Here is a 27,194-nt window from a genome sequence, read left to right as displayed (position 1 = left end):
TGTGATATGATTTTGCAAACCCTTATCCTACCTGCAAATCTTTAATATTGGGGAAAGGGATGCCAATAGTGACCACCGCTCTGGCGTTATCATCTGTAAAGTCTAAGCCCTCGCTCACCTTCCCTCTGCAAACAGCTACCAGCAGTGCTCCATCTGAGAAAACAAATCATTACCAAACAGCCAAACACTTTTAAAAACAAGACATCCGAAACAAGTCATTTTCTCATCACTAACCTCTGTTACCACTGTTGGTTGCTGTTCCACTGATGGCCTCATAATAGGTATGCAGCAGCTCATCAAAGTCACCCTTACCACCACCACGTGGCTCCGTGATCACAGTCTTTCTCTCTTCAAGCTTGGCCCACAGACCTGTGTTCATCCAGCGGTCCCTCAGTTTATCCAGCATCTTATCAAATAAACACACACAGGACATGAATCATGAATTTGTTGCTATTAGTTATGGATTTAGAGCTTGAAATTAGTGCTTGTCCAGGACAAGTGGATTTTTGAAGGGACAAGTGAAAGAGCATTTGACTTGCCCAATTTAGAGGTCCTCGAATCTGATTGGACGGGAGACGTTCCATGAGCACTGATGATGTGAAAGTATCAGCACTCAGACGCTTCACTGTGTATGTCACTCCGCTTGTGTTCGTGCTGTTCTAAACTAAAGTTTAAGTGTAGTGCATACGTGTTAGGAGTTACTGTCTTTATTTATGAAATTACATATGTTAGCCAGCAGGTGGTGGCAAAAGATCATTTTTGTGTATAATATGAGCCAGTTGGTGACGTAAAGTGAATCCGTTAGTCATTGCTTACATAGAACAGTGCTCTTTGAGTTTCCACATTGAATACATACGGTTTAAAATGGCGGAGGACATCGCTGTTTCTATAGTGAATGACATTTGCACACCGGCTACCCCGAAATCAAGAGGAATACCCTGCTTAGACATCTATATTCCACTGAGAAAACTGACCTTCAGAAAGCTGTAAGCATCTCTGACTGGGTGTGGCAACAGGTGTTCGCACACGCTCCATCACACAAACACACAAACACCCTTGTTTATCCAATAACTTGTCAGAAACAGCACAAGTCGTGATACTAGTTCTGAAGTGAAAATTTTGAATTACTAACGGAGGCTTGGATGCATCATTTGTTTTGAACCAGTCACGTAATAAAGAAGTTCCATGCACAAATTAGTTTTTATGACTGTACTCAGTTTTCCCTAATTTTTTAAAATGTACTTGTTCATTGAACTGTTGTATATAAGCAATATCACACTCGCAATCGTGCTATATGGCCCTACATCAGCACTGCTGTATTTACATATGGCACTTGGCCCCCTCAATTTGACCAAATATTTGAGGGGTGTACTCACTTTTGTGAAATACTGTATATTAGCTGTCAATCGATTTTATTTTATTTAATAGAATTAATTACATGGTGGCCCGATTAATTAATCATGATTAATCGCACATATATATATGCATATATATAAGTAATGCATTTTAATTATCTGAATATTTTGTATTATATATATATATATATATATATATATATATATATATATACAACAAATTCAGATAATTAAAATGCATTACATTCTTTAGCAGAAAAGTTAATCATTGATAAGACAATACAAAAAGCGGCTTTACAATGCAGTGTATTGTTTACTATCATATTATTGAACATAAGTCAATCATTGGCACAGTTCACAGCAATCCATTTCACAAGTGAATTTGTCAATCAGTTGGAGATTTATTATAAGGGCTTGTTTAAGAGCCTGTCAATTTACACCTTCGTCAGACATGCTTGTGCAGCGTTTCGGGTGCGTTGCATCATAAACCTAAAATGTTTAGGTCACTGTTTCATGTTAATCATAGTTTAATACTCAATACTTAAACATCTTGAGATCCCTTAGTTCGCATTTGAGCTCCTTCACGTGTTTTGAACGCAGGAACGTAATGCATCTTTGCCTTGCTCATACAGCTGAAATTTCACTTACTGCCCTCTGGAGTAAACAGGTGGTACTACAAGCTTGCATTTCTCAGGAATCTTCCTTATCTTTTGTCAAATGAAATCGCACTGAATTAACATGTTAAATCGACAGCCCTAATATATATATATATATATATATATATATATATATATATTTTTTTTTTTTAAATGAAGCTGTCAGCTGAGGACATGTGAGGAATCTATTTCTCAAACTAGACTCTAGGTAGATGTACTTATCCTCTTGTTGAGTTGTACATCTGGACTTCCACATCTCTTTTTGTCCTTGTTAGAGCCAGTTGTCCTTTGTCTTTGAAGACTTTAGTGTACACCTTTGTATGAAATCTTCAGTTGTTTGGCCATTTCAAGCATTGTATAGCCTTCATTCATCAAAACAATGATTGACTGACGAGTTTCTAGAGAAAGATGTTTTTTTGCCATTTTTGACCTAATACTGACCTTAAGACATGCCAGTCTATTGCATACTGTGGCAACAAAAACAAACACAAAGACAATGTTAAGCTTCATTTGGCAAACCAAACTGCTTTCAACTGTGTTTGATATAATAGCATGTGATTTTCCAGTCCCAAATTAGCAATTTAGCATGATTACTCCATGATAAAGTTGTTGGGGGGAGGGGAGTTGCGTGGCGACATGTGAGGGTCGGACGTGTGAAAGACGAGCTCTGCGCACTTTGCTAGTTTCTAATACTTTTTGTGTCATAAACTGGCTCTGGAAACATTAAAAGACACCAAGTTGCTCAAGCTGATACCCCAGACAGGGCCGCATTCCAGGGACTCAATTTGGATGGTGCTGTGGGAGAGATTCAGCATCAACTGTCGAACATTTCGGCAATGCTGGCGAAGGTCGTTGCAGACTTGGAGGATTGCAAATTGTGAATAGATGTGAAGGATGGACGCAAAATATTTACATGCCCACAACAAGCATTGTCCTTTATTAAGTTAATGGAATGAGTAAGTTATTGTGTAATGCTCTTGATACCGGTCTCACTGAACATTCACTTGGCCATCCTAGGAAGCTGGGCACCTTTTTGGGCAACCTTGGAAGAGCTTGGATTTTTTTTAGATCTTATAATACAGAATTGGATCCACATTTGTTAGAAGTTTATACAGAATCATAAAAAAAATCAAAAGCTTCCATCAACCATGACACAAGCCCAGATCGGTCTGATTTTTTAAAAAGGACAAAGATCAAAGCAAGTTTAATAGTTACGGTCCAATTTCCTTGATCCAGCTAGACGTGGTTATGACATCCCTTATACATAAAGATCAGGTGGGGTTTATTCAGGGCCGCAGCTCTTCTGATAACATTAGGCATTTCATCAATATTATGTAATCAGTGGTGAATGAGCAGACTCCGGTCGCAGATTTAAATTGACGCTGAAAATTCATTTTATATGGTAGAATATGATTGTCTTTAAGATTTTGTAAATATACGTATTTGTGAATTTCCAAATGCCTGAAGGTACCACGTTCATCAGTACAAACAATAGTATACAAGTATAAACACCATGGGACCACACAGCCATCATACTGCTGAGGAAGGAGACGCATTCTGTTAGAGATTAACGTAGTTTGGTGCTAAAAGTGCAAATCAATCCCAGAACAACAGCAAAGGATCTCGTGAAGATGGAGGAAACAGGTAGACTCTCTATATCCACAGTAAAACGAGTTCTATATAGACATAACCTGAGCAGATACATTTTTAAATGGTTTAAACTCTGTCCATAATAAAATCACTGTTACAGTGTTATTGCTGTACAAAAAAAGTCACTGATTCCCAAGGGAACACTGATCTAAAAGCTCTCTCCCTCGCAGAGACAAATCTTGTCTCTGCCATGCACATTTTTCTCTTGAATAGACATGCATTCACATTTAAAGAGAATCTTCACTGGCTTGGAAACGTGCAAGAAGGGTACAGCAAATGCTCTTCTTGTGATCAGCCAAAAACTTCTCACGACACAGTAGGAATGTGTGGCTTTATTTAGATGAAAACCAATAAGAGTGAAGGAATGCCTCAGGGCTCTGTATTAGGCCCTTCACACATGTTTGTTGTTTAGAGGACAGAAAGCTTATGCACGCCAACACTTTACCATAGAAGACCATACTGGTATAAGAACATTGACATGGCCGTTAAAACTACTAAATATTAAATCCCATCTGAGGTGGCTGAGTCAACCGGATCATGAAAACAAGCTTTACACACCAAAATGACTGCCATTTTACTGTGAAGTGAAGGCCTGTGGTTATAGGAACAAACAAGCAAGTTGTCATCAATAAAATATGACACTTCTGCTGAAGCTACAACATCATCTTGAGCCCATAAATGTCACTGTTTTAAAGCCTAACTGCCAACCAATTGTCCTGCAATTGCTGCAAATCCAGTATGAACAAAAGGTAAATTATTAATGTGCTCCCTCAGAAGACTGGGGGATAGTCCCCTTGTTTGTAAAGATAAAACTTATGGGTTGGTTAACCATAAAAGGAATATTCTGGGTTTAATACAAGTTAAACTTGATCAACAGCATGTGTAGCATAATGTTTATTAACACAACAAATTATATCGACTCGTCCCTCCTATCTTAAAAAGAAAAAAGAAAAGAAAATATCGAGGTTAGTCAGACAATGGAAATTAATGGGGCCAATTTTAAGAGAGTTTGAAGGTTTATGGATTGGCCAAATTCACTTCCATTTTAAGTGCCTCAACATAACCCAGATTATTAAGTATAAAAAAAAAAAAAATAATATTTTTTTAATTATTCTAAATTATTTAGTCTAATTTAATAATTAGTCTAAATTATTTTTTTATGGCAATCAACATTATGCTACAAATGCTGTTGATTGAGCTTAATTTGTATTGAACACAGAATATTGCTTTATGGATAAAAGATTAATTTCTGTTTATTAATTTCTGCACGATTATGACCTGAGCATAACCTGATAATAAAATGCTGGCCCGTAGAAGACAGGAAAACATGCAAACACAAAGATTTGTTGCATATGCTTGTTTATTTTCCCAGCACTGTAATTTGTAAGGTCTTATAAAAGCAGGAGAAATACAATACAGTGCCAATCCAGGAGTCCCTTGGCTTAAATTGTAATTCTAATGCTTTTATCTTGAAGACACCAAGTAAACATCAATCTATGTCTGCTTCCATGCAGCCATTTCATTACAGGCACATTTTCCACATCTGTCATCTTGACAGACTAGAGCACTGTTCAAAAACAAAGAGACCAGCCAGTCAACAATTTCTTCCGTTTTTGGTGACCTATCCCTTTAAAGAGCAGAAAAACTGATAACACCCCATAAAATGTTAAAACCTTTTTTTTTATTATTTAATCTGCTTTTAAAAGCGTAAACAAAAATTTTATAAATGTACAACATCCCATTTTGCAAAACGAAATTAAGCACTGCAAGTGTGCACTTGTGTTTAAGATGGTAGGGTAAGAAACAAGTTTGTGGGGGTGGTGGTGATGGGATGAGCACATGGCCTTCATGCCTAATTCATGAGCATTATCTGACAAGAGCAGCGCTGTTTCCACAGGGCCTAGACCAGGACACAGCAGAATGAAAATGTCAATCTGCACACTTGGCTGAGGTTCAGGTGCACAAACATGGCAGAAGTGACCCTACACCATCCCTCTCTGAGGTCACTGACAGTGCCATCAAACAGACAGCATGCTGAAAGGTGACATGCATGCACAAGTACCAAACAGCCTCTGACAAATTATAAGGCATTTAACCTCACATTCTTATTCCATAGAGTACATACAAAATGTTCTGTGGATTGACAAAAAAAAAAAAAAAAAAAAAAAAAAAAACATTATCTGCCCAAGTTAAAGGTTTTTAAAGACTAATAAAGTAATTTCTAACTGTAATAAACAGTAAAGTTCACAAGTGTATGAAAGTGAAAACTGCACAAAAAAAGCACTATTACTAAAAGTGTATGTGTGTACAGGATGTATGGTAGACCCACTCCTGACACCTCGTCTATCACACTGCTCCAGAGGGCTGGGAACTCAGGACAGCAGTGACCCTAAAGCCTTATTCAAGGCCCTGTTACAGCAAACCAGAACGGTCACATCTTCAGATGTCTCAGGCAGTCTAGCATAATCCGTAATAGATCACAATAAACACAAATGCTCAATTCACATTCACAATTCACATTAAAGTACATGCAAACTACACATTTTATTAATATTTGCCTTGCATCCCCTGGGAGTCAAATCCCTGGAGAATGGCATTGCTGTCACCACTCTCTACCAGTTGAGCTATAGGAACGTTGTTTGTGATTGACAACTTTATTTAACAGGTGCAACTCTCAAATTGTCGTCTATAGAGCAGGACAGAGGAGCAGATAATGCCTCTATTGGAGAATGGAAATAAAATTTCACTTTCTATTGTTTAACTCTTTAAGGATATAATTTGTATTATAAAACTGTTCAGTATTTTGCAACATTCAACCAAACCCTGGTCTCAAAATTATGTTAACCTCTGTACATTTAAGGTAGTCACTTTCAAATAAATACATTTGTGGCTGCCTCATCGGTCAGTAAATAGGGCAACTGTCTAAACACAAGAACGGCTAACACGTTCATGAGGCTGTTGATAAAAACAACATGGGGTGAAGACTATCTAGCAAACTTGCACAGAAACAACAATGGTTAATAATTCATCGTCATTAACCAACTAAATATATGCATCACTCAGCTTGTGGCACCATGCTAGATTGAGTTGAGCGGATGCAGCTCTCCAATGGGACATGGTGGCAAGGTGGCACAGAACTGTGTGCAGTCTCTCTCAAGATCTCATTTCCTCTGACACCTCCTCTACTACTCTCTTTATCTATTTTCCTACAACCTTGATGCTATTCTGTCATGTGGCAACACATTGCTGTTTTTTTTTCTTTGCAAAAGTCCTCTAAATAATGGACAAACTTGGTTGTAAAGTGGCATAAATGAAACATAGGGCCCTGGTGGTGGCAAGGGAAGACGTGTTGCGGCTGTAAATAATTCAGCTGTCAAATATCACAGTGACGATCACGCCAAGGACGGAGCACAGTGGCGCCTCTGCCACCTGCCTGCAAGCACCCACACTTCTCAGTGCTGAAATAGGGCAGGCCATTAGTGTGAGGCCAACAGTGAGAGCTGAAGAACACAGGTAAAGCTCAAGATCTGAGGAAGTATGGAAACGTTTTTATCCAGTCAAGAGCTAGGTCTAGAATAACGGGTTGCCTCACTAATGGACAGCTTAAAGAAAGGGAGCCACACACTTGAAGTGGCATGTCAGCAGCACAAAAACATTGACTCTGATACAAATCTGAAACCAAGTGACCAGTGCTCAAGGTTTGAGAAGAACAAGCGGCTCAACCTCACTTTACTACCAAGTAAACATTGGTGAATTGTGTGAGACCTGAGTGGTGAGATTCAGGACCATTCGCTGCAAATGGGGCTTTACATTGCAGTTTATGTTTCATTTACAGCTCAATAGGAAAATGGTAAGACAAGCAGTCTTTCACTGCTTTATTTCTTAAAGAAGTTGAGTGTCCACAACAAACTGGCAACAAGCTAAACATTGGAAATGGATTATGAATAATTTGTTTATGTCGTCATCTTAAGTGTAACACTTAAAAAGATGTCAACATTAGATTTTCTTTGTATACAATGAGCATGAATAGTAGGTTTGGAAGAACATGATTAAATAAAAGAATTATACATTTTTGGGTGAACTCTCTCTTTACAAAATCAATTTTTGACCATTTTAAGATAACCAATATTGGAAATATTATTACACAAATGACACAAAGCATAAAAAGCACCAAGAACAGCTTATAAAAACAAAACACAGTATAACTGTAACTGAACAGCATTTCTACTGTTAAAGATGACAATGCATTTTTGGCTTTGTCTAGGAGACTGCAGACAGTTTGCTAAGAGGCCTTGGGGGCCCATAACCTCCTCCCATCCCCACTGCAGTGCATTTTGACTTTGTGAGGATGCAAGTTGTAAAGATACATCTGCCACCCCCTCCTTGCCACCCCCACCCTCCCTTAAACTCAAGTGCCAGGCGCCAGCTTTGATGAATCTTCTTCACACAGACAGCTTGGCGACGTCAGCTCTAATGGCCCTTATCTTGATCTCCTTTAAAAAGCATCCTTCGTTTCCACAAGATCTTTCACCTTTGCCAGCCCACATTTAACAAGCTGGCTCTCCCCAGCTGTTTTAGCCCTTCTTGTCATGAAGTTGTGCCAGACAATATGGGGCACTGTGGTTAACAGGGGTCCAAATGAGATGAGTTGATGAGTCTGGGAAGCTCCCAAACCACACCTTTGAAAACCGTAAAGGGTCTGTGTCTATATTTGTGAGTCATGTATTGATAGTGTTGGGGGGCCTGAGGGTATAGTACAATTGGTGTGGTGGGGACACATAGCAAGAATAGACACACAGAGAGACACATACACATATGGCCCATAGCAGAGTGCATGGATAATGATCAGGCAGAAGTGTTGAGAAGTGCCTGGAGACTATAGAAGCTCTGGTGTGCTTCTTCTCAAACAGGACTCTTAGGCTCCAGGACCTCCAGAGAGTCCCTAAACTCCTCAATTTCCAGATTAAATATTAATCCACATGGAACATTCATCTATGGACATGATATACAATAGGTGCATTTCTGTGGTCAATAAAAATGGCTTCTTGTGGTAAAATTGGGGCAGCACTCTTTGATCACTTGAGGAGGCTAAATCTCATTGAAAACATATTATTTGCATTATTTGTGTGACCTAACCCATATATTAGAAATGTAAACTAAGAGCCCATCATCAATACAAAGACATATATTGTACATGCACACAAAGACATTTGAGAAAGTTAATTATCCCCTGTGAGGGTACATCATGACAGGCAGCTTGAATAGGAGTGAATTATTTATGGCTTAAACATGACAATACAATGAGGAACAAAGTATTTTTCAATGGGTTTCAATAATTGAGCTTGTTACTTGAAAAAGGATACAGGAAAACCTTGAGCCAGCACTCAAAGTTTTGTTCATTATCCATAATACATTACAGGTACCTGCATATTAGCACATATGGTCATCATCGGACCGCTACTATTGAATTCTGAACTAGGTACTTCTAGTGTTATGGCTTGTGGCTCCTCTACCGGAATGTCAGGCATCAACCACAGTCTCTTACACAGCATGCATATACAATTTTTATGGTGCCTCTTAAGAAAACATCAGCATGCCTACATAAATACAAAACTATGGTCTCTAAGGCCTCCCAGTGGCAGCTTTGTACAGCTACAGTTTCAAATAAATTTCAAATAAAAAAAGATTCCAAGCAAAAATCACAAGTCAGTTCACTGAAAAATATAAATAGCACACCTCTCCACAACAAGCCACATGATTTGAGGCATCATTCACAACTATAGTACAAAATGGACAAGTTAAACAGAAGTTTAATAACGGATAAATAACACATACTGTAGGTAAAGGAGTTTGTTCAAATCCCTAACCTTAACTACGAGCAATAGTAGCAAATACCACTTATTGCATAGAATACTGACGTTACATACCTTATAGGATGGAAGGAAACAGAGAACTCCACGGCTGACTGTATGGCACACTTTCAAAAGCAAGGCCCCCACCTCATCCTGGAAAGCAAATGTCTCTGCATGTTGGAATGTGGCACATAGCTTACGACCTTGGGGCCCTGCACCAATTGTGCCGACCCAGACCTGCATCGTACACAAACACACATCAATTCAATAATTCTGACATTATGGTACATATTAATATCTACACATCAAATTATCCAATAGGTAGCCCCTTCTCTAGCTAGCTGTAGTCTCTGATGATATGCTTTAGTTCTAAACATTGAAATAGGTTTAAAAAGAGAATGCTGACCTGAGATTTGCTGATGACATGACTGGCCTCCAGCTGGATGGAGAACTTGATGCCAAGTTCAGAGGAGAAGGAGCCCATGGGAGAGAGTGTGCCTGAGGTCAGCACAATACTCCGCACCGATTCACTCAGATCTGAAAATGCCTGCAGCGACAAACATCATCAAGAACCACTGCAGCTTAAAACTGATACACTCTTATGAAGTTATACTGACATCTAACATACAGATAATATTTTAAAAGAATTGCAGCAAACACAGTAGGTCTCACCACAGCAGGGTTAAGGCACCAAAAGCTCAGTGTGTGCACAAGGGTTTTGGTACGGGTGCTCAGTCGGCGACGCTGGGGCCGTGCGAAAAAGCCATGAGCATCGGGTAGATCCTGCTGGGTGGTCCACATGTAGTTCTGCTGGAGGGCCACACGGTAATCATCTGCAAACCTGCACACACCAGTGAGCAGAGGCATCAAGTAGAACCAACAAATGAATGTGAAATAAATAGATAGAGTCATTTAAGTGGCTTAGTAGAGCATTTCATAGAAAACTTAAAATATAAAAGAAAAAATAAACAAGTAATTGAGAGAATAATACAGTGCATTAAAATACACAGTGACAAGTCTACCTCATAGATTAAACCCAAAAATCAGTAAGATCTATGCATTTAATTAACAAACAAACCAAAATTACTACACCATTTAAAGACCCCATGAAATGGTGTGACATTTTAGTCTATACTGGACAGTATACGATAAAGACCTGCAGTTCTGCCTAAAAAGGAATTCCAGAACCATAAAGAGGCTTTTGAGCATTGACTGAGTGTTGGAGCTGATGGTGGGAATCTGCACCACGTCTTCTCTCCCGTTCACTAGCCCAGTTTGCTCCTCCTTCTCTAGCACCGCTGCCAGGTGTTTCTACATAGAGAAAGCACACACATGAAAAAATAGACAGTGCTGTATACTAGGGCTGGGCGATATGGCCAAAACAATAATCAAAATATATATTTTTCCATATTGTTCGATATCGATATTTAGCACAATATACATTTCATACAATGAATGGGGGCGGAACTGTATTTAACATGTTTGTTATACATCAGGAATGAATTAAACATAACTTGTTTGTTTACAAGCAAACTCCATAGGGTAAGCTACATTTAAAGTACACATTGCATCATTTTCAGCTAACGTTTAACTCCGCTGAACGACTTTTTTGTGACAATCCACACTCCAGCTTAGTAGGTGGTGATAATGCATCATGAGCTGGATTGCCAACCACCAATAACATCACAAGAAGAAACACTTTCGTGCCTGTGACAGCGCTATGGTTCAAGAAAAAAAACTTTAAATAGTACATTAAAAAAGCATTGGTGTTGATGTCAGAGTTGTCGTTGTGTTCAGTCCATAACTGTATTGCATTTTCAGTGCTGTCTTGTTCGGTACACAACAGTAAAATAATAGCTGGATAGCTAGCTGCTAGCTAGCGGCTAACGAGCCTCATCTGGCTTAATTTGTTTTCCCTCCCCTTTTTCTCCCCAATTTGGAATGCCAAATTCACAATGCACTTTAAATCCTCGTGGTGGCATAGTGACTCGCCTCAATCCGAGTGGCGGAGGACGAATCTCAGTTGCCTCCGCGTCTGAGACGTCAATCTGCACATCTAATCACATAGCTTGTTGAGCATGTTACCGCAGAGACATAGTGCATGTGGAGGTCAGGCGCCACACCGAGAGCGAACCATATTATAGCGACCATGAGGAGGTTAACCCATGTGACTCCACCCACCCTAGCAACCGGGCCAATTTGGTTGCTTAAGAGAACAGGCTGGAGTCATTCAGCACACCCTGGATTCTAACTTGAAACTCCAGGGGTGGTAGTCAGCATCTTTACTCACTGAGCAACCCAGGCTCATCTGGCCTCATTACCAGTTTCCATGACAGCAGGGCTGCCCGCTAACAGGCGTTATACTTCCTAACCAGATGATTTCTTGACTGTAATACAGTTTGCTAGTTGTGTGTACAACTTTGGTGAACTGCTTACTTTTCTAGCAACAATTACCAGATCTGATAACATAGGCTAAATAATGAAAATTACTCAAATGTTTATCATCGATATCAAAAAATGTGTCGTTTTAATGCCCAGCCCTAGTGTATACTGTCTCAGTATACACTTTTATACAAGGTGGAGGAATGTTACCTGCAGCAATGAGAATGTGTCTGCAGTGATGCCAAAGCCATGGAAAATGGCAAGAACCTCCTTCCCTGTCCAGACTTTACAGGAAGTCTCATACTCACGATCCTCCAAGCCACTGGAGCTCTCCTGCACCCAGCTACACACATTTATAGACACACACAAATGATTAAGAAAATTTCAATTAGTCAGATTAGCTATATTTGTCTATGTAGCTCTAATTGTCCTGCACATTTTGAAAAGTCAAAACAGATTATAGATGCAGTAAGGAAACTTTCAAGCATCTTCAGAAACCAGCTTTCTGACTGACTCGTGATTAAAGGGATAGTTCACTGTAAAAGTTCTGTCATCATTTACTCAGGCGGTGTCTAGTTTGGAAGGCTGCATCCTCTGGAGTTCGCATTTGTCGGCCGCCCCATCGAGGCGGTCTCATTTCAGAAAAGCAGGACACTCCGAAAGAAGCCTTGGAACACAACCTTCTTTCACGGGAATTCGGAGGATGCATGAGGTGTATCCTTCGTGGACACTCACAAACCACATATCTTTGCTTTAACGTAAATGTCTAAACAAATTACACCAATTAGCCTGTAAATATGATGTTCAAACAAAAGGAATGTTAATTCCCAAGTTGAAATACCTCAGTAGATGGGTGCAGAGTATATAATGTTTAATTATATTGATATATAATTAAAATAATGTATTAAACTAAAAGTACAACTATCTATTTTCATCATTATACCTCTCCTAAAATGTAACCCATGCATTCCATTCCAGAGGAACTTTGTTCCCTTCTCACTTAAAGCGCTCGCGCTTGTTAAAGTGTTAAGTGCTGTCATAGCAACCATGCTACGTTCAGTTTCCATTTGTCCTACAAAGGCTGTCTCATTTAAACGAGACATAATTTATCATCATCAAGCTCAGTATACTGCAGCCTTCAAAGGACGCATCCTACCTAACACGCAACCTTCGAAACGAGAAACGGCCTCGGTCTCTATTTTTTACCAAAGCCGTAAGACTTTATTCTGTGAAACACAATAGATGTTAGTCAGAATGATAGCCTCAGTCCCCATTGACTTGAACAAAGCCTAACCAGGGAGTGGGGCTGCAAATTAGTCTTTGGCTAGAAGCCTGTATGTGGAGCATCGGCTGCTTGAAATTGTAGCAATGTTTCTGCGTTGTCGCTTTTAAATTAACTAATAAAATAAATGGGGGGGGAAACATTTTGTGAAAGAGAATGGTGACTGAGTTATCAGAACACAGTGAGAACCTACTTGGCAAGGCTGCAGCAGAAGGCCAGCAAAGGCCTATGTTGATCGCGCCGAATGTTGTGTGTAACCATTCCATCAATCTCATCTCGTGCCAGCAACAGCTGAGCGTGGTTCAGGGTGAAACTGGCACTTTCGCGGGCACAGTCCTCTATGTTATGAGCCTCGTCCAGCACCACAATCTGCTCCTTCAGATTTATTTCCATCTGGCAGAAGAACACAACTTGACAGTTATTACCAGATGAAAACCAGATGAAAATCCTCAAACACCCCAAATGTGTCAACAACCTCCTTTGAAGACTGACAACAGTTAACCACTTCAAGCATGCAGTTCATTATTTTCTAAATATATTGAAGCTCAGAAAATGTGGTAGATTATGAATTGAGGCTCACACTCTCACGGATGAGGGGGTCCAGCAGGTAGTTGTAAGGACAGAATACAATGCAGGCCTCCTGCATGAGCTCCCGAGCTGCGTAGTAAGCACAGGACCGAAGCTTACCACCGAGACGCACAAGCTCCTCAATGTCCCAGGCCTGGTGTAGCCCATGCACCCACTGTAAAGAACTCTGATCTCGCATTTTATGCACATTATGGTAGTACCGGCATGATAAGCCCTGAAATAACATAAATGCAAATACACAAACACACACACAGATAAAACACTGTTCTCTATTCAGCTTTATAAAAAGAAAGGTAATGCAGGTCTAAAAAGGTATAATTCACACAGAAATTCCAATTCGGTCATCATTTACTTTGTTGTCCTGTAGCTCAGCTGATAAAATGTATAGCCTGAATCAACTGAAGTAATTTTGGATGTATAAATGTAAAACAATTATTCCAACCAATGAAGTAATGTTTTGATTCCACAGAGACTCAAAAATGGTTTCTAATCTAGTGATATCACCATCAATTCCTCATGATAAATGCACTCTTAAACCGTACTTTAGGCAGGTGTCTCCATGCAGAGGAAGCATCTGTGCACTGTGCCACAATTCAGCCCATAGCCCGCTGCTGAAAGGCTGATGGCAGCTTTCCCTATACATACTCAAGAGGGATTAGCCTTCAATGAGAGCACAGGATAAATGTCAGCCCAGTCATGCCATTTTTATTCCCCTGTCCTCAAACTCTTATGAAGGTGATGATGGTATTGCTGAAAGGTGTGCGACCAAACAACAAGTGTCTGAAAGGTCTATGCTCTTCAGGCATTCAGCAAGGCCAGGACAGTGTAATAAAGGCAGAGTGGGCTTCATAAGAGATGGGGCCCCAGGGAGGATGAGGAAAACGACATCTCATTCTCTGCTCTCTCCAAGTGGGGTTGTTGGCATGGTCTTCCACTCTTTCATGTGCAGGGGTGCGACACAGACGAGAGGTGAGCGGACACCTGTGGTGACAGTGTAATAGGTATCATTACTCGGGCTGCCCGATGGTCAGGCACTGAGCAACACTGACAATACCGAATCTCCCACTGGAAAAAAAAGTGCATTCGAAGTCTTTGAGAAGGCAAAAAAAATAAATAAAATGTCTGTATGACTGATTTGGGGATATTATCGCCTGTAGCCACACAGCTTTAGTGACAGAGATTAAATTTGTGAATCGCTAAAGTGAGGGTTTGCATTTCAGGGTCGGTAATCCAAAGGCAGCTTGTCTTCTTTTCTTACGACAGTGTCACAGTGAAAGGAGAAGAGGGTGAACAAAATAAGTGCAACACTTGCTGTTTGGCCACTGTGAAGATCAGGAAACAAGGTATTTGTTTCCACAGTAAAGACTGGGTCAATCTCTGTTCAGAAGATCCAATTCAAGACATTCAATTACAAACAAATTAATGTTGGGTTGATCACTAGTTAGGCCAGATTATTCCAAAATTCAAAAACAGACAGGGCAAAGGCCATGACCTGTACAATAGGGTGGTCATTAAGACTGAAACGTTCACATAAAAAATAAAAAAAAAAGTGCTGCAGGCTATGAAAATATACATTTTAAATGTATATGAATTGTAAGAAGTCCATTTCCTGAGTAATTTCTACAATTCTCTATAAAAAAAAAAAGTAAAAAAACCAACAAACTGAGTATACTTAAAGTAACATAAGCGTGTACGTTGATAGAGTTTGTGCATACATGTGCTTGGTCCGTCTCACTTTGTTTGATTGTGACAAACCGGTTTGAGAAGCACAAGAGATTTGGGTGTTTGCTGCGATAACAGTAATAACAGTTTATCCTGCAATAACAGCACTGATAAGTCTTTCTTGCAATCAAAATGCTAAATAGGGTAAATGTCACAGATTCAAATGATTTAGCAATAGAGCAGTTTTGGAGCTAGTATTGGATTTCTCTCTATTACTTTTTTCATATCCATTGTGTGTTTAATGCTGAACTTTCATGGTGTTTATAAGTTGCCAGTGGAAATTGTGGCAGAACATTGTTCCACAAACTCGCCAAAAATAAGGCCAAATGGGAAAATATACAGAGGGGTGGAAGAGATCTCTTGCTGCACAAACAAAAAGACTATTATCATGAAAAAAATCTACTTCCCTCCCAAGAAAAGTTCAAAGTCAATCTTCAGGTTTCTCACACAAAACTTAAATTAATAATAATATTGACAGAGTTCAGGGTTCCGATCTCATGAACTGGGACCCTCAGTGTAACGGGTGATGTCTAAGACTACTCAACTCTTATCCCTCTGAGAGGCTATAATGATGACAGATGAATAAAGAACCTGTGATGTGTAGTGATGTCATATGGAGTAATTTGGGAAGGGGGCAACTCACGTTCTTGGCCTGCAGCAGCTCCTTGCAGCGCTCGTTGCGGTTGGCATGAGGCACCACTTCAGGATGGATGCAGGTGTGATCTCGGCTGGACAGGATTGTCATGGGCACACTGGAGTAAAGTGTTCGTTTCAGCTCCCGTGCGATCTGCGTGATCTGCTTATGGGTGCGTGTGCCAAAGAAGATCTTGGGGATCTTTTTCCTACCACTTCCCTCTTTGTCTTTCTCGTTGTCCTTGGCCTTTTCAACAATTTTCTGTCCTGCTTTGAGTTTGGCGCAGGGACAGACAGAACAAGACACGGGAGACTGTTTGACACAAAGAAATAAAAATGAGTCAACTGCAAACATTAAAAAGAGAAACAACCAACTTGAACCAATGCTACATCCCTTGCTTGACAAGCCCATGAATAGGCTTTTGAATAGCAGCCATATAGATAATCATTCGCATAACAGGGAAATGCTATAAGACAGAATGACCCCAAGCAAGAGTGTAATTTTAGACCGTGCCATTGTTCATGCTACTGGCCCCTAATTGGATCCCTTTAATTGCAGCTTTCACACAAAGGGCCATGCTTGCCTGCAGCCAGCTCTAGTTGTGAAACTGATCTTGAGGATGGTATGAGCATTTTAAGTGTCCAACTTTCCTCTTCTATTCACAGGACTGACACACAACTCATGTGTTACACAGCTTATGTCAAACAGAGCCAGTTATATTCTGTGAGAGACAGCAGTATCATCCGAACAGTGAAATACTGCATACATAAACAAGAAAAGCTTGTTTAAAGAGTCTTAATGGACACATTAGATTTAAAAACTATACCTGGAATATTCTGCACAAAAATATATTTCTGCACCTTGAGGATTAGAAGGCTTTATCTTCCCTCATATGATTATATATCAGGTTTCTTACCATTGTTGTTAGACCCAGACAAAATCTGCTAAATGGATTTTAATATAAATTTCCTCCCATATCAAAATGCTGTCATCATTCACTTACACTTCTGTTGTGCCAAACCTATATGACTGAAATCTGAAAAAAGATGTAGCGTGAAAGGTGACTGAGGCTAACATTCTGCCTTACATCTTCCCCCTTCAACAGGAGAAAGTCATATGTGTTTGGAATAACATGAGGGTGTGTAAATCATAAAGGAACCATACCTTTAAACATGATAAAATGTTAAACAGAGCTTATTGCTAACTAAAGCCATAATCAAATTAAGTAATAAACAAACAAACATGCAATGTGCAGAGACATGTAGAGCTTTGTGAATGACTGATGACCCAGTTCTGCTGAGATTTCTGCAGTTCTCCATGTGGGCCTGCTGATAGATATGTCAATCAAAAATGTCTTGTGTACAGAGAAGATGGCTCCAATAGCCGCCAGATACCTTCAACATAACAGTTCCTCCTTTGCTTTTCCTAAAAGTAACAGTAAGGTTATCCCTCATAAACAATTGCTAAGTCACAGCGTGTGTTACACCTTCACATCAGGGATCAAGCTGTCCTTTAGCCTGCACTCGACCGAAGAAGTCCAGCTCTGGTTACCCGAGCTTCTTCTCAGATCTTGTTTGTCATTAAAAATTACAGCAAGTGATAGAATGGAAGCGAACGTGAGCCCGTCTTGAAAACCGTCCTCCAACAGTACAAAGACCAGGTCCGACGTGCTAAATAAACAGAGAGATGGCAGCAGCTAAGGTTACGGCTTCCCGGTTACGAGCTGGGGCTCTATTTCTCTCGGCCCTGGTGATCACCTTACCTGCTGCTGCCACATTCAATAGACCAGTCCAAGTATCCTGCCTCCTATAAAGAATAATTACTTATTCATCGTAGGGGGGAGAGAAAGGGCTGATTGTGAATGGGAGGCCTTGTCAGCAGCCATGCAGGAAACAGCTGACACAAGGGTATCCGTTACATGCTGCCTGCAACAGTTTCGGCCCCTCTCGCTACCACACCGCAAATAAGACACCCCTGGAATGCAGATAACAGCCTCCATTGGCCGGACCTGCCGCCACAGACACATTCAGCAGAGTGGCACATTCCTTTCCAGTAAGGCCCTGATATCAGTGGAGCAGAGATCTATGTCTCCAGACCCCGACAGCAGCTCCCAGTAAAACAGTACAAGGCATTGTGCAGGAGCGTTAACCCAAGCATGCTGTTCCAGTCAGGGGCAGACACCTGCCGTTGCATCTTGCAGCTCATTGCTCTGCTAATAAAATGCAGGCATTGTTCTGGCACGAAAATATGAGCAAGGATTTCTAAAAGTGTCTTCGGGGGTTTGTAGCAGCATCGGTGTCCAGTGACAGAAATTCACAGCTCCTATGGGACCTAACAGCTAGTTTCAGTTCAGGGCCAACACACATACTACAAATACATGAAATAAGCAAGCTGCTGGTCAACATATGTATTCGTCACTTAAGATGCAACATTTTAGGAGTAATAGATATGTGGCGAGGAGAAGGATCTAAATGAATACTTATCAGTTACTTCTGAAAAACATGAGAGGTGGGTTTATTCCGTTAGAACAGTGGCATTTCTGTTAGCCAGGTGAGGTGTGGGAAGAGCAGCTCCTGTGTTTGAGATGGTGAGGCTAGATTGTCTGTGCACTACAATGCCCATGTGGTGGAAGATGCAGGCTGAGTGTGAGTGCGAGCAATAGAGACTGCATTTCAACAGGCTGCCTCTGAGAGCTCGACACCTGAGAAACTGAAATCACACAGTGTCCACCTGCCCGGGCCACTGCACCATCACCATACAGATGAACAGAGAGAGAAAGCGAGTGAAGCATTTCAGTGAGGTCTTTACTCCCTATAGCCCTCCTGATAGCTGCCCTTGAGCACCCCGCACCCCACAAATCCCCGATCTCACAAAGCACCTGTTTATCCCTGGAGCACCGTAACCAGCGGGTGAACCCCATTCAATATTTATCCCGGGCTTCCACAGATCACCGCCGAGCAAGGCAAACCTTTTAATTAAACTGGAGCTCGCTTCAAAGGGCCCATTGAAGATGTCAGTCAGCGCTGGCAGGGGCCGAGAACGGTGTCAGGTGACAGTGAAACACAAGGCCTTGCTTTCTCTTTTTCCCCCGACCCTCCCCAAAACAACCACACCCATCAGCCGGCCCATCAGGTCTGGGACGTCCCTTTTGGGTAACAGCCCACCAATCTTGAGGAAGCACAAGTTACTCCCTTTTTTATTGTGCCAGTTGTAAGCAATATGTCCTATAGTGTGATGGGCAATCACATTGGAACAGATACTTTTCAGCACAGGCCATGTGAATACCTGCTGTGTTTGTTACACTACATCAAATTTTCTAAGAGGCTGTTTGAAGAGCATGCAGATGCTCAGCTGAATTTTGCAGCCCTGCACAGCAGTCAATCTATACAAGCCAAATGGACCATCTCCATAACACTTGTATGATTAATGCCTGTAACCTATGTTAGTAAGGCTTTTGCTTGGTGAAAGCTTTGTTTGTAGATTGCAAACTGTCTGTCTCTTTAACCCTTAAATTCAAGGGTGTTTCGCCAAACACTGTTACAAACTTGGGTTTTTACAGTCCCGGATTATCTATCAAAAATGGATCTACAAAATGCTTAGATACAGCAGAGTCAAATTTTAATTTATCCCCCCCCCCCCCAAGTCAATTAGGAAAAAGAAAATATGTTTTATTTATCATATAAGAGAGGATGCAACAAATATAGAACAGGACTTATTAATTCCACACTGAAATTTCAGGAGCTGCAACTGCCTGTCAAACACAATGAGCTAGCTACACATAACATATAATCTATATGTAAGCTGCAGATAGGCTACACATATGTATTTTCTCAGGCTCTTTTTGAGTATAAATAGATGTATAATTTACATAATCTAAGCAGTACAGCCAAATGACAATGGTCATGTCATATACTGGTTATGTGTTACACTTGCTAGTTTACTTAAACATATTTTCTTCATCAAATAGAGATATCAAAAGCAAATCATATCACATATCACCGCACCCTTGAGTAACAGAATGTATAATATGGATGTGTACACTCATATTGAATACTGATAATTCACTATTGGCACAAAGAACATTAACGTGATACAGTAGTCATTTGTATTTATATAGTACTCATTTGTCATTTTATAAACAAAGAAATACAGTATATTTCTTGTGATAAACGTATATAGATCTGAAATAATCACACAAATATGATTTATGGAAGCGCAAAAAACCCAGACACTATTCCATATCTAGGATCTTTAATGACTCTACAAACTATTGATAATTAAGCAGTTATAAAAATTTAAATTAAAATTAAAGACCCCAGGTATGAGTTAAAGGATTAAGGGTATCAATTCACATTGATCGAAGGTGAGGCAGGATTCCAAAAGAATAGTGCAAAAGATTAGATGACTTACAGTGAAATGTGCTGGAATCTAATGGGAACTACAAACATCCCTAAACCTTTTTATTGAATATGGTATCTTTCTCCTCACATAATTTCAACTCATATCAATATTTCATGTCAGTTTATTTATATATTTTCTAAGTGGCTGCGTAATAAGTAGGCTAATGTGGTCAGCTGCTGTGTCAGGGTATATTTGCGTTAATGACTGGCTGACTGTAAATTATTGACTGTATTACGTTAACACCCCAATTTTGCATTCAGTCAGACTGTGCATAGTAATAAAGTCAGAATCATAGCAACAAAAACAGAATCAGTGATATTTCATAGTGTTGTCAAATAATTAATTATGATTGGCATGTAAGCAGACATTATATCTCCAAGAGCCTTTGGAATCACTGTTATGAATGATCCCTCGCTGCCACCCAGTGGCCAAAAATAACAATCTCAAACATTCCGTCTGCATCCTTTCCAAAAATGTAAAAATCAGGGGTTTAATGGATTATGGATGATGAAATGTGGAGAAACATCAAACAGTGCTTCCATGGCTATTTTTGATAGTTTATTACATCACATTCTTCAAATTACAGATGCAATCAGAAAATATGTCCAAGGTGCACTCACACAATACTGTTGCTGCGACTGACAGCTGTCTGCCCTGGCACCAGAGTTCAATTCCATGGTCCAGCTCTGTGCCCCGGGCACAGGTCTCTCCAAGTCTTCCTCATCATCATCAATGTAAATTACTCCTCGCTCGAAACATCTCCGCTTACTGCTCTGTGGAGAGAAAAAAAAGACAATGTGTCACGACATAATGTATGATATAAAAGCTGTGATGACAAATCAACAAGACGACAATTAATATTGTCATAGGAATAGAAGGTATTTGTAGCAATACCTTCTGGTCTGTGGATGGTGTACGAATGCGCTTTCTCTCAGTCTTGAAATCATCATCTTGTTCTCCATCATTAAGGGAGGCTTGAAGTTTCTCAGAGAGCCGGGAAGACAAAGTGGGCCTCTTAGGGTGGTCACTTTCTACAGCTGAAACAAGGGTGCATCCTACATGAGAATGCCAAGACAAGACATATAGACTACACTAAATTAATCTATCATCATACGTAATGTTTAAGAGAAAACTCACATGTAGGCTGAGCAGAAGCACCTACACCAGTCAAATCAACCACCGGAGGTTTGCATGTCATACCGCTGGAAGTGGCATGTGCATCTTGGCTATGGCACACACACTGACATGGAGTAGCCTTTTCTGGCTTTTTACAGTCACCTGAGCTGGTGCCAGCATTCTGTTCCTTACCTTAATATTGAGGCAAAGACAAAAATATTAAAGTACTGCAGTAGATTTCTGCTTTCAGTTATGTCTGCTTGACACTGATTTCATAAAAGCTTAATTTCATTCTCTTAAGTTCTGACAATCATCAAACATATGAAATGATGCCATACTTTTTTTTTTGTATGCTCATTGGATAACTTTGTCTCCTATTTAGCTCATGATTTTCAACAGAGCATTCTAGGAGATTTCTAGACATACCGTACTGTGCTTGTTGCCATGCAAGGGCCGAACACAGCAAAGCAAGACTCTTGCCACTGCCAGTAGGGCTCTCTAATAGACAGTGCTGCCCATGATTAAGCCCACGAATGATCTAAGACAGAAAAACACAATTATGAATTTAAAATGATAAACTACAGTATATACATATACATGAAAAAAAGTACTCTAATATTTAGTTGGATTGACTTTAGCATAGGTTACGGGTCACATTCAGCGTGGCATTGTTTCGACAACCTTATGCAACATCACAACATTTAATTCCATCCAGAGTCGCATACATTTTTTGCCGACATATTGTATTGGCGAAGGGAGAGTCGAACCACTCCGTAAAGTCTTTAGTATATAGTCGTTTGATCTCCGAATAGTCGTTTGATCTCATTTACGTAAAATGAGATCACATTAAACTCTAATTTTTTACATTTCAGTACCGACTTGGTACCGAAGTCGGTACTTTTGACAACACCATTGGGCAGGCACTGTTGCACTCTATTCTAAACCTGTATGACTTCCTTTCTTCATCTTATATCTATACATTCATTAACGTCTCAGCCTCAGACAGCATGCCCACAGTCCATGCACTTTGTCGTTTTAGTCAAAGGTCTGGTTGCGTGAGACTAGTCAGTCCCTGACATTTTGCCAAAACATTTCCTTTTGCATTTCACAGACAAGCGAAAGTCATATAGATTTGGAACAACATGAGGCTGAGTAAATAATCACATAATTTTCATTTTTAGATGAACTATCCCTTTAACTGTTAGGTGTGAGAACAAATTTATCACTAAGCAAAATCCACTGTGCTATCCTGCTGAATTCAAGACCACAACTGAAAAAGATCTTACAGAGTTCATCATGGCAAGCTGAGAGGGATACGCTTTGCAGGGAAAGTTTATCTTCACCCCTCCTATGGTGTATTCCACTGGAGCTGCAGCCATGCTGAATGTTTCTGTGTCCTCTGGAGGTTAATGTCTGAGGATACAAACATATGTGCTGACTACACACTTTAATTGACTGACATTTATCAAGAAAAGTAATTTCTATTCTATTTCTATATAATAAATGTACACATGCCAATATTATACACACTGGCGGCCAAAAGTTTGAAATAATGTACAGATTTTGCTCTTATGGAAAGTTATTGGTACTTTTATTCACCAAAGTGGCATTCAACTGATCACAATGAATAGTCAGTATATAAATAATGTGTAAACTTACTATTACAATTTGAAAAAAAGTTTAGAATTTCTAAAACTACTTCAGAGTTCCTCCACGTGCAGCAATGACAGCAGTGCAGATTCTTGGCATTCTAGCTGTCAGTTTGTCCAGATACTCAGGTGACATTTCACCCCTTGTTTGAGCCAGTTGTCCTTTGTCTTTGAAGAGTGTAGTGTACACCTTTGTATGAAATCTTCTGTTTGTTTTTTTTGCAATTTTATACATTGTATAGCCTTCAATCCTCAAAACAATTATTGACTGATTAGTTTCTAGAGAAAGCCGTTTCTTCTTTTGTTTGTCATGTTTTCCCTAATATTGACCTAAAGACATGCCAGTCTATTGCACACTGTGGCAACTCAAAAACAAAGACAATGTTAAGCTTCAATTAACGAACCAAATAGCTTTCAATTGTGTTTGATATAAAGGCAAGTTATTTTCTAGTACCAAATTAGCAATTTAGCAGGATTACTCAAGGATAAGGTGTTAGAGTGATGGCTGCTGGAAATGGGGCCGGTCTAGATTTGATCAAAAATTACTTTTTTCAAATAGTGATGGTGCTGTTTTTTTTACATCAGTAATGTCCTGACCTGATCAGTTGAATTCCATTCTGGTGAATTAAAGTACATTTCCTTCAAAAACAGCTAAATCTGTATTATTCCAAACTTTTGGCCGCCAGTTTAGCTACATTTTATCTGTAATAAAAGTTGTATTTCAACAATGATATTAGTTGGACTGACAATTGATCTACGGTCTTATTCGGAAATAAAACTAGTAAATGTACTGACATTTAACATAACTGATGATAGAACTTCCAAGATATAATTTTACTTACTAAGGGAAAAAATTCGTGTCTTCAAGTTTTCATATGCAAATACCACTAAAATGACTATGCATCAAAATAATTTGTTCTGTTTAACTGATGATATTTCAATTACCTCAGCCGTAATGTTACTTCGCCAAGAATAGGACTCTTCATTGACGGTTAAAATCAGTGTAAACAAAATGAAGCACGGAAATGAAAATCCCGCCATGCAGCAGAAAGCAGGAAATACGTACAACAAGACGTCAACTGTCAAAATAAAAGTCAGTGTGTCGCGTCTTTCCATTTCCTGCAAAGGGTTTCCCCACTAAAGTGTATTTAAAAAGCTTTAAAATAGATATAGAGACAAATTACACTTTCATGTTGTGCTCGAAATGATTTAATATATTTTGGGACTGTTGAGCATTTACACAGGTATTTTGGATAGACATTTGTACTTTTATTAATGAAGGTTTGATTTTGGGTTTTTACTGTTTTGGTGTTTATAGCTTTTATAAAACAAAACAGAACGAGTATTATATTATGAATAAATTATTATACCTTGTGAAATTGCATATTGATCGAAGAAAATGCAGTAATCAAAAGCCTTTATTTACTTTTTTAAAACGAAATCATCAAACAAAACATCCAAGCAATTCAGACTTCAAAGAAAACCAAGGCTCTTAAGCCTGTAAACTTGTGCTTTTTTATAAATGATTGCTGATCCAGTGCCTAGTATTTAATACTTTAAAATCTTTTCTTTTTTTCTTTCTGAATTTGCATTACTTGTATCAGAATCAGGATTAGAATTAGCTTTATTGCCAATTATGCTTACACATACTAGGAATTTGTCTTGGTGACAGAAACTTCCAGTGCACAAACAATACAACAACAAGACAGAGATAATAATACAAATTAAAAGTGAATAGAAAACATAAGTATATATAGAAATACACAATAAGACAATATACTGTACGTATGTACAAATATGAATATGTTATATACAGAAGCAAGGGAATATAATGGCAGAAGAAGTAAGGTATGTTGTATAAATATATATAGACTAAGCTGTGTATTGCACATAATTATTGCTCAATGGGAATTATTCAACTGTTCATGAGATGGATACCCTGAGGGAAAAAACTGTTCTTGTGCCTGAAGGTTTAGGTTCTCAGTGCTCTTTAGTGCCAACCAGAAGGCAAAAATTCTAAAATGTAGTGGGCAGGGTGAGTGGGGTCCAGAGTGATTTTTCCATGCTTTTTCCTCACTCTGGAACAGTTCTTGAAGGAAGGGCAGGGGGTCCTCTTTGTAGTCTTCTGATGTCCGATTTTCAGGCTGAAACAAACAAGACAGTTGAAGTGTAGAGGACAGACTCAATGACTTCAGAGTTGAACTGTATCAGCAGCGCCTGTGGCAGGTTGAACTTCCTCAGCTGGCGAAGGAAGTGCAACCTCTGCTGGGCCTTTTGCACAATGGGGTCAATGTGGGTGTCCCACTTCAGGTCCTGTGAGATTGTAATGCCCAAGAACCTGAATGACTCCACTGCTACTGTTTTGAGCGTGTTCAGCTCCAGGTTGTTTTGACTGCACCAGTGAGCCAGCCATTCAACCTCTGTATGCAGATTCATTGTCATCCTGGATGAGGCAGATGACAGTAGTGTCATCTGCAAACTTCAGGAGCTTGACAGAGGGGTCCTTGGGAGTGTAGTTTGTGTATAGGGAGAAGAGTAGTGGGGAGAGCAAACATCCCTGGGGGGCACAAGTGCTGATCATACAGGTGCTGGAAGGGAATTCTCCCAGTCTCACTAGCTGCTGCCTGTCTGTCAGTATGTTCTGTTATACTAATAAATGCACTCTTTTTACGTTTATATTTATCTTTCAAAATAAAAGCTAAGATAGTCAAACTCTCTCTCTCTCTCTCTCTCTCTCTCTCTCTCTCTCTCTCTCTCTCTCTCTCTCTCTCTCTATATATATATATATAAATCAGATAAATTGAAGAGTTACAAATTAAAGAAAATCAAAATATGTATTAAGTCTTCTACATATCTATTTGGGTGCAAGTAAATTATAAGTACAAAACAAAAAAGTTTAAAACCTTACATGCCGATTGGTGAAACTATATACATCAATATTTATCTAAGAACCCAGCAGATGTGGCATGCAGATATATTCCCAGGTAAGAGAAACATTTAAGAAAGTTTAACTAAATACCACACTACAGCATTTTATCTGCTATTACCACACAATATTTTTAGTCTTTATTTTTAGAGCAAAAAGCTTGGATTACCTTATCAAACTTATTACAAACACATTCAACATTACAAAACAAACTAACTAACTAACTAACTAACTATCAAAAACACAACAACAACAAAAACAGTGGGCAAACAACAAACCTCTCCAAAACGCAGTGGACAAATGTGTTATTTAATGACAGGGCTTGAGATCTCACACATTGATATGGATTATATTTTGCAACCATTTGATATAAAATAAAGTCTTCTAAAACAGTGTAATTTAAAGTGAGCCTGTATGGCACCAACTAGTTAATAAGGATGAGACAGGATTATGCTTGAAGCGTCATGCAGAATCTCTGATTATGGTGATCCCAAGATGCTTGGTGATGTAATTGCACCTTGAAAATGTGCCCGTAATCCCAGGATTAGCATTATTAACATGCTCAGAGTGCAGTAAACCTCATTTCCATATCACTCACTATTTCAGATGCTATATTTTAGCAGGTTTTTAGAAATATATGTAGAAGTGAGAGTTTGCATTCTCAAGACTCATGATTTTGTATATGCCTATGAATGACTGGGCCTATATGCAGCCACATCCGAATCCTGTGTACAGAATGTTAAAGAGATTAGGTTATAAACCACGCAATCATGACGTAAAACAATAATGGTGCCAAGCACAATTGTGTCCGAACCCTGAGACCTTGGAACACAACAGGCGACTTCACTATACTGGTTGCCATAACTCTCACTAAAGATATAGTGGCTTTCAAAAGTCTGAATCGGCATTGCAAGCCTGGGATTTAAACATCTGTTTAAACCAATAAACATTGTTTTAGTATTTTGAACATTTAAAAACAAA

At 39.4% G+C, this 27,194-nt stretch overlaps 1 protein-coding gene across 1 annotated transcript in view; it reads right to left on the bottom strand.

Moving 5' to 3' along the window:
• The window catches only part of brip1 (BRCA1 interacting helicase 1), a 42,151-nt gene extending 17,838 nt beyond the window's left edge, over positions 1-24,313 (bottom strand). Inside the window, exons 1-16 of the mRNA XM_052107540.1 lie at positions 24,233-24,313; positions 22,925-23,051; positions 22,065-22,176; positions 21,660-21,830; positions 21,417-21,559; positions 21,143-21,295; positions 16,131-16,433; positions 13,758-13,979; positions 13,371-13,570; positions 12,106-12,238; positions 10,670-10,824; positions 10,186-10,354; positions 9,920-10,060; positions 9,589-9,750; positions 235-406; positions 32-153 (exon numbers count right to left, since the gene is read on the bottom strand). Coding sequence (XP_051963500.1) covers positions 32-153; positions 235-406; positions 9,589-9,750; positions 9,920-10,060; positions 10,186-10,354; positions 10,670-10,824; positions 12,106-12,238; positions 13,371-13,570; positions 13,758-13,979; positions 16,131-16,433; positions 21,143-21,295; positions 21,417-21,559; positions 21,660-21,830; positions 22,065-22,176; positions 22,925-23,017 — 2,451 coding nt within the window. The 5' untranslated portion in view covers positions 23,018-23,051; positions 24,233-24,313. The remainder of the gene's footprint in view (positions 1-31; positions 154-234; positions 407-9,588; positions 9,751-9,919; positions 10,061-10,185; positions 10,355-10,669; positions 10,825-12,105; positions 12,239-13,370; positions 13,571-13,757; positions 13,980-16,130; positions 16,434-21,142; positions 21,296-21,416; positions 21,560-21,659; positions 21,831-22,064; positions 22,177-22,924; positions 23,052-24,232) is intronic.
• Between the last annotated feature and the right edge of the window lie 2,881 nt (positions 24,314-27,194).

Source organism: Xyrauchen texanus, chromosome 36 (assembly GCF_025860055.1).
Source record: "Xyrauchen texanus isolate HMW12.3.18 chromosome 36, RBS_HiC_50CHRs, whole genome shotgun sequence".
Lineage (NCBI taxonomy): Eukaryota > Metazoa > Chordata > Actinopteri > Cypriniformes > Catostomidae > Xyrauchen > Xyrauchen texanus.
Note: the sequence above shows the minus strand (reverse complement) of the source record. Positions and strands in the feature narration are given on the sequence as shown.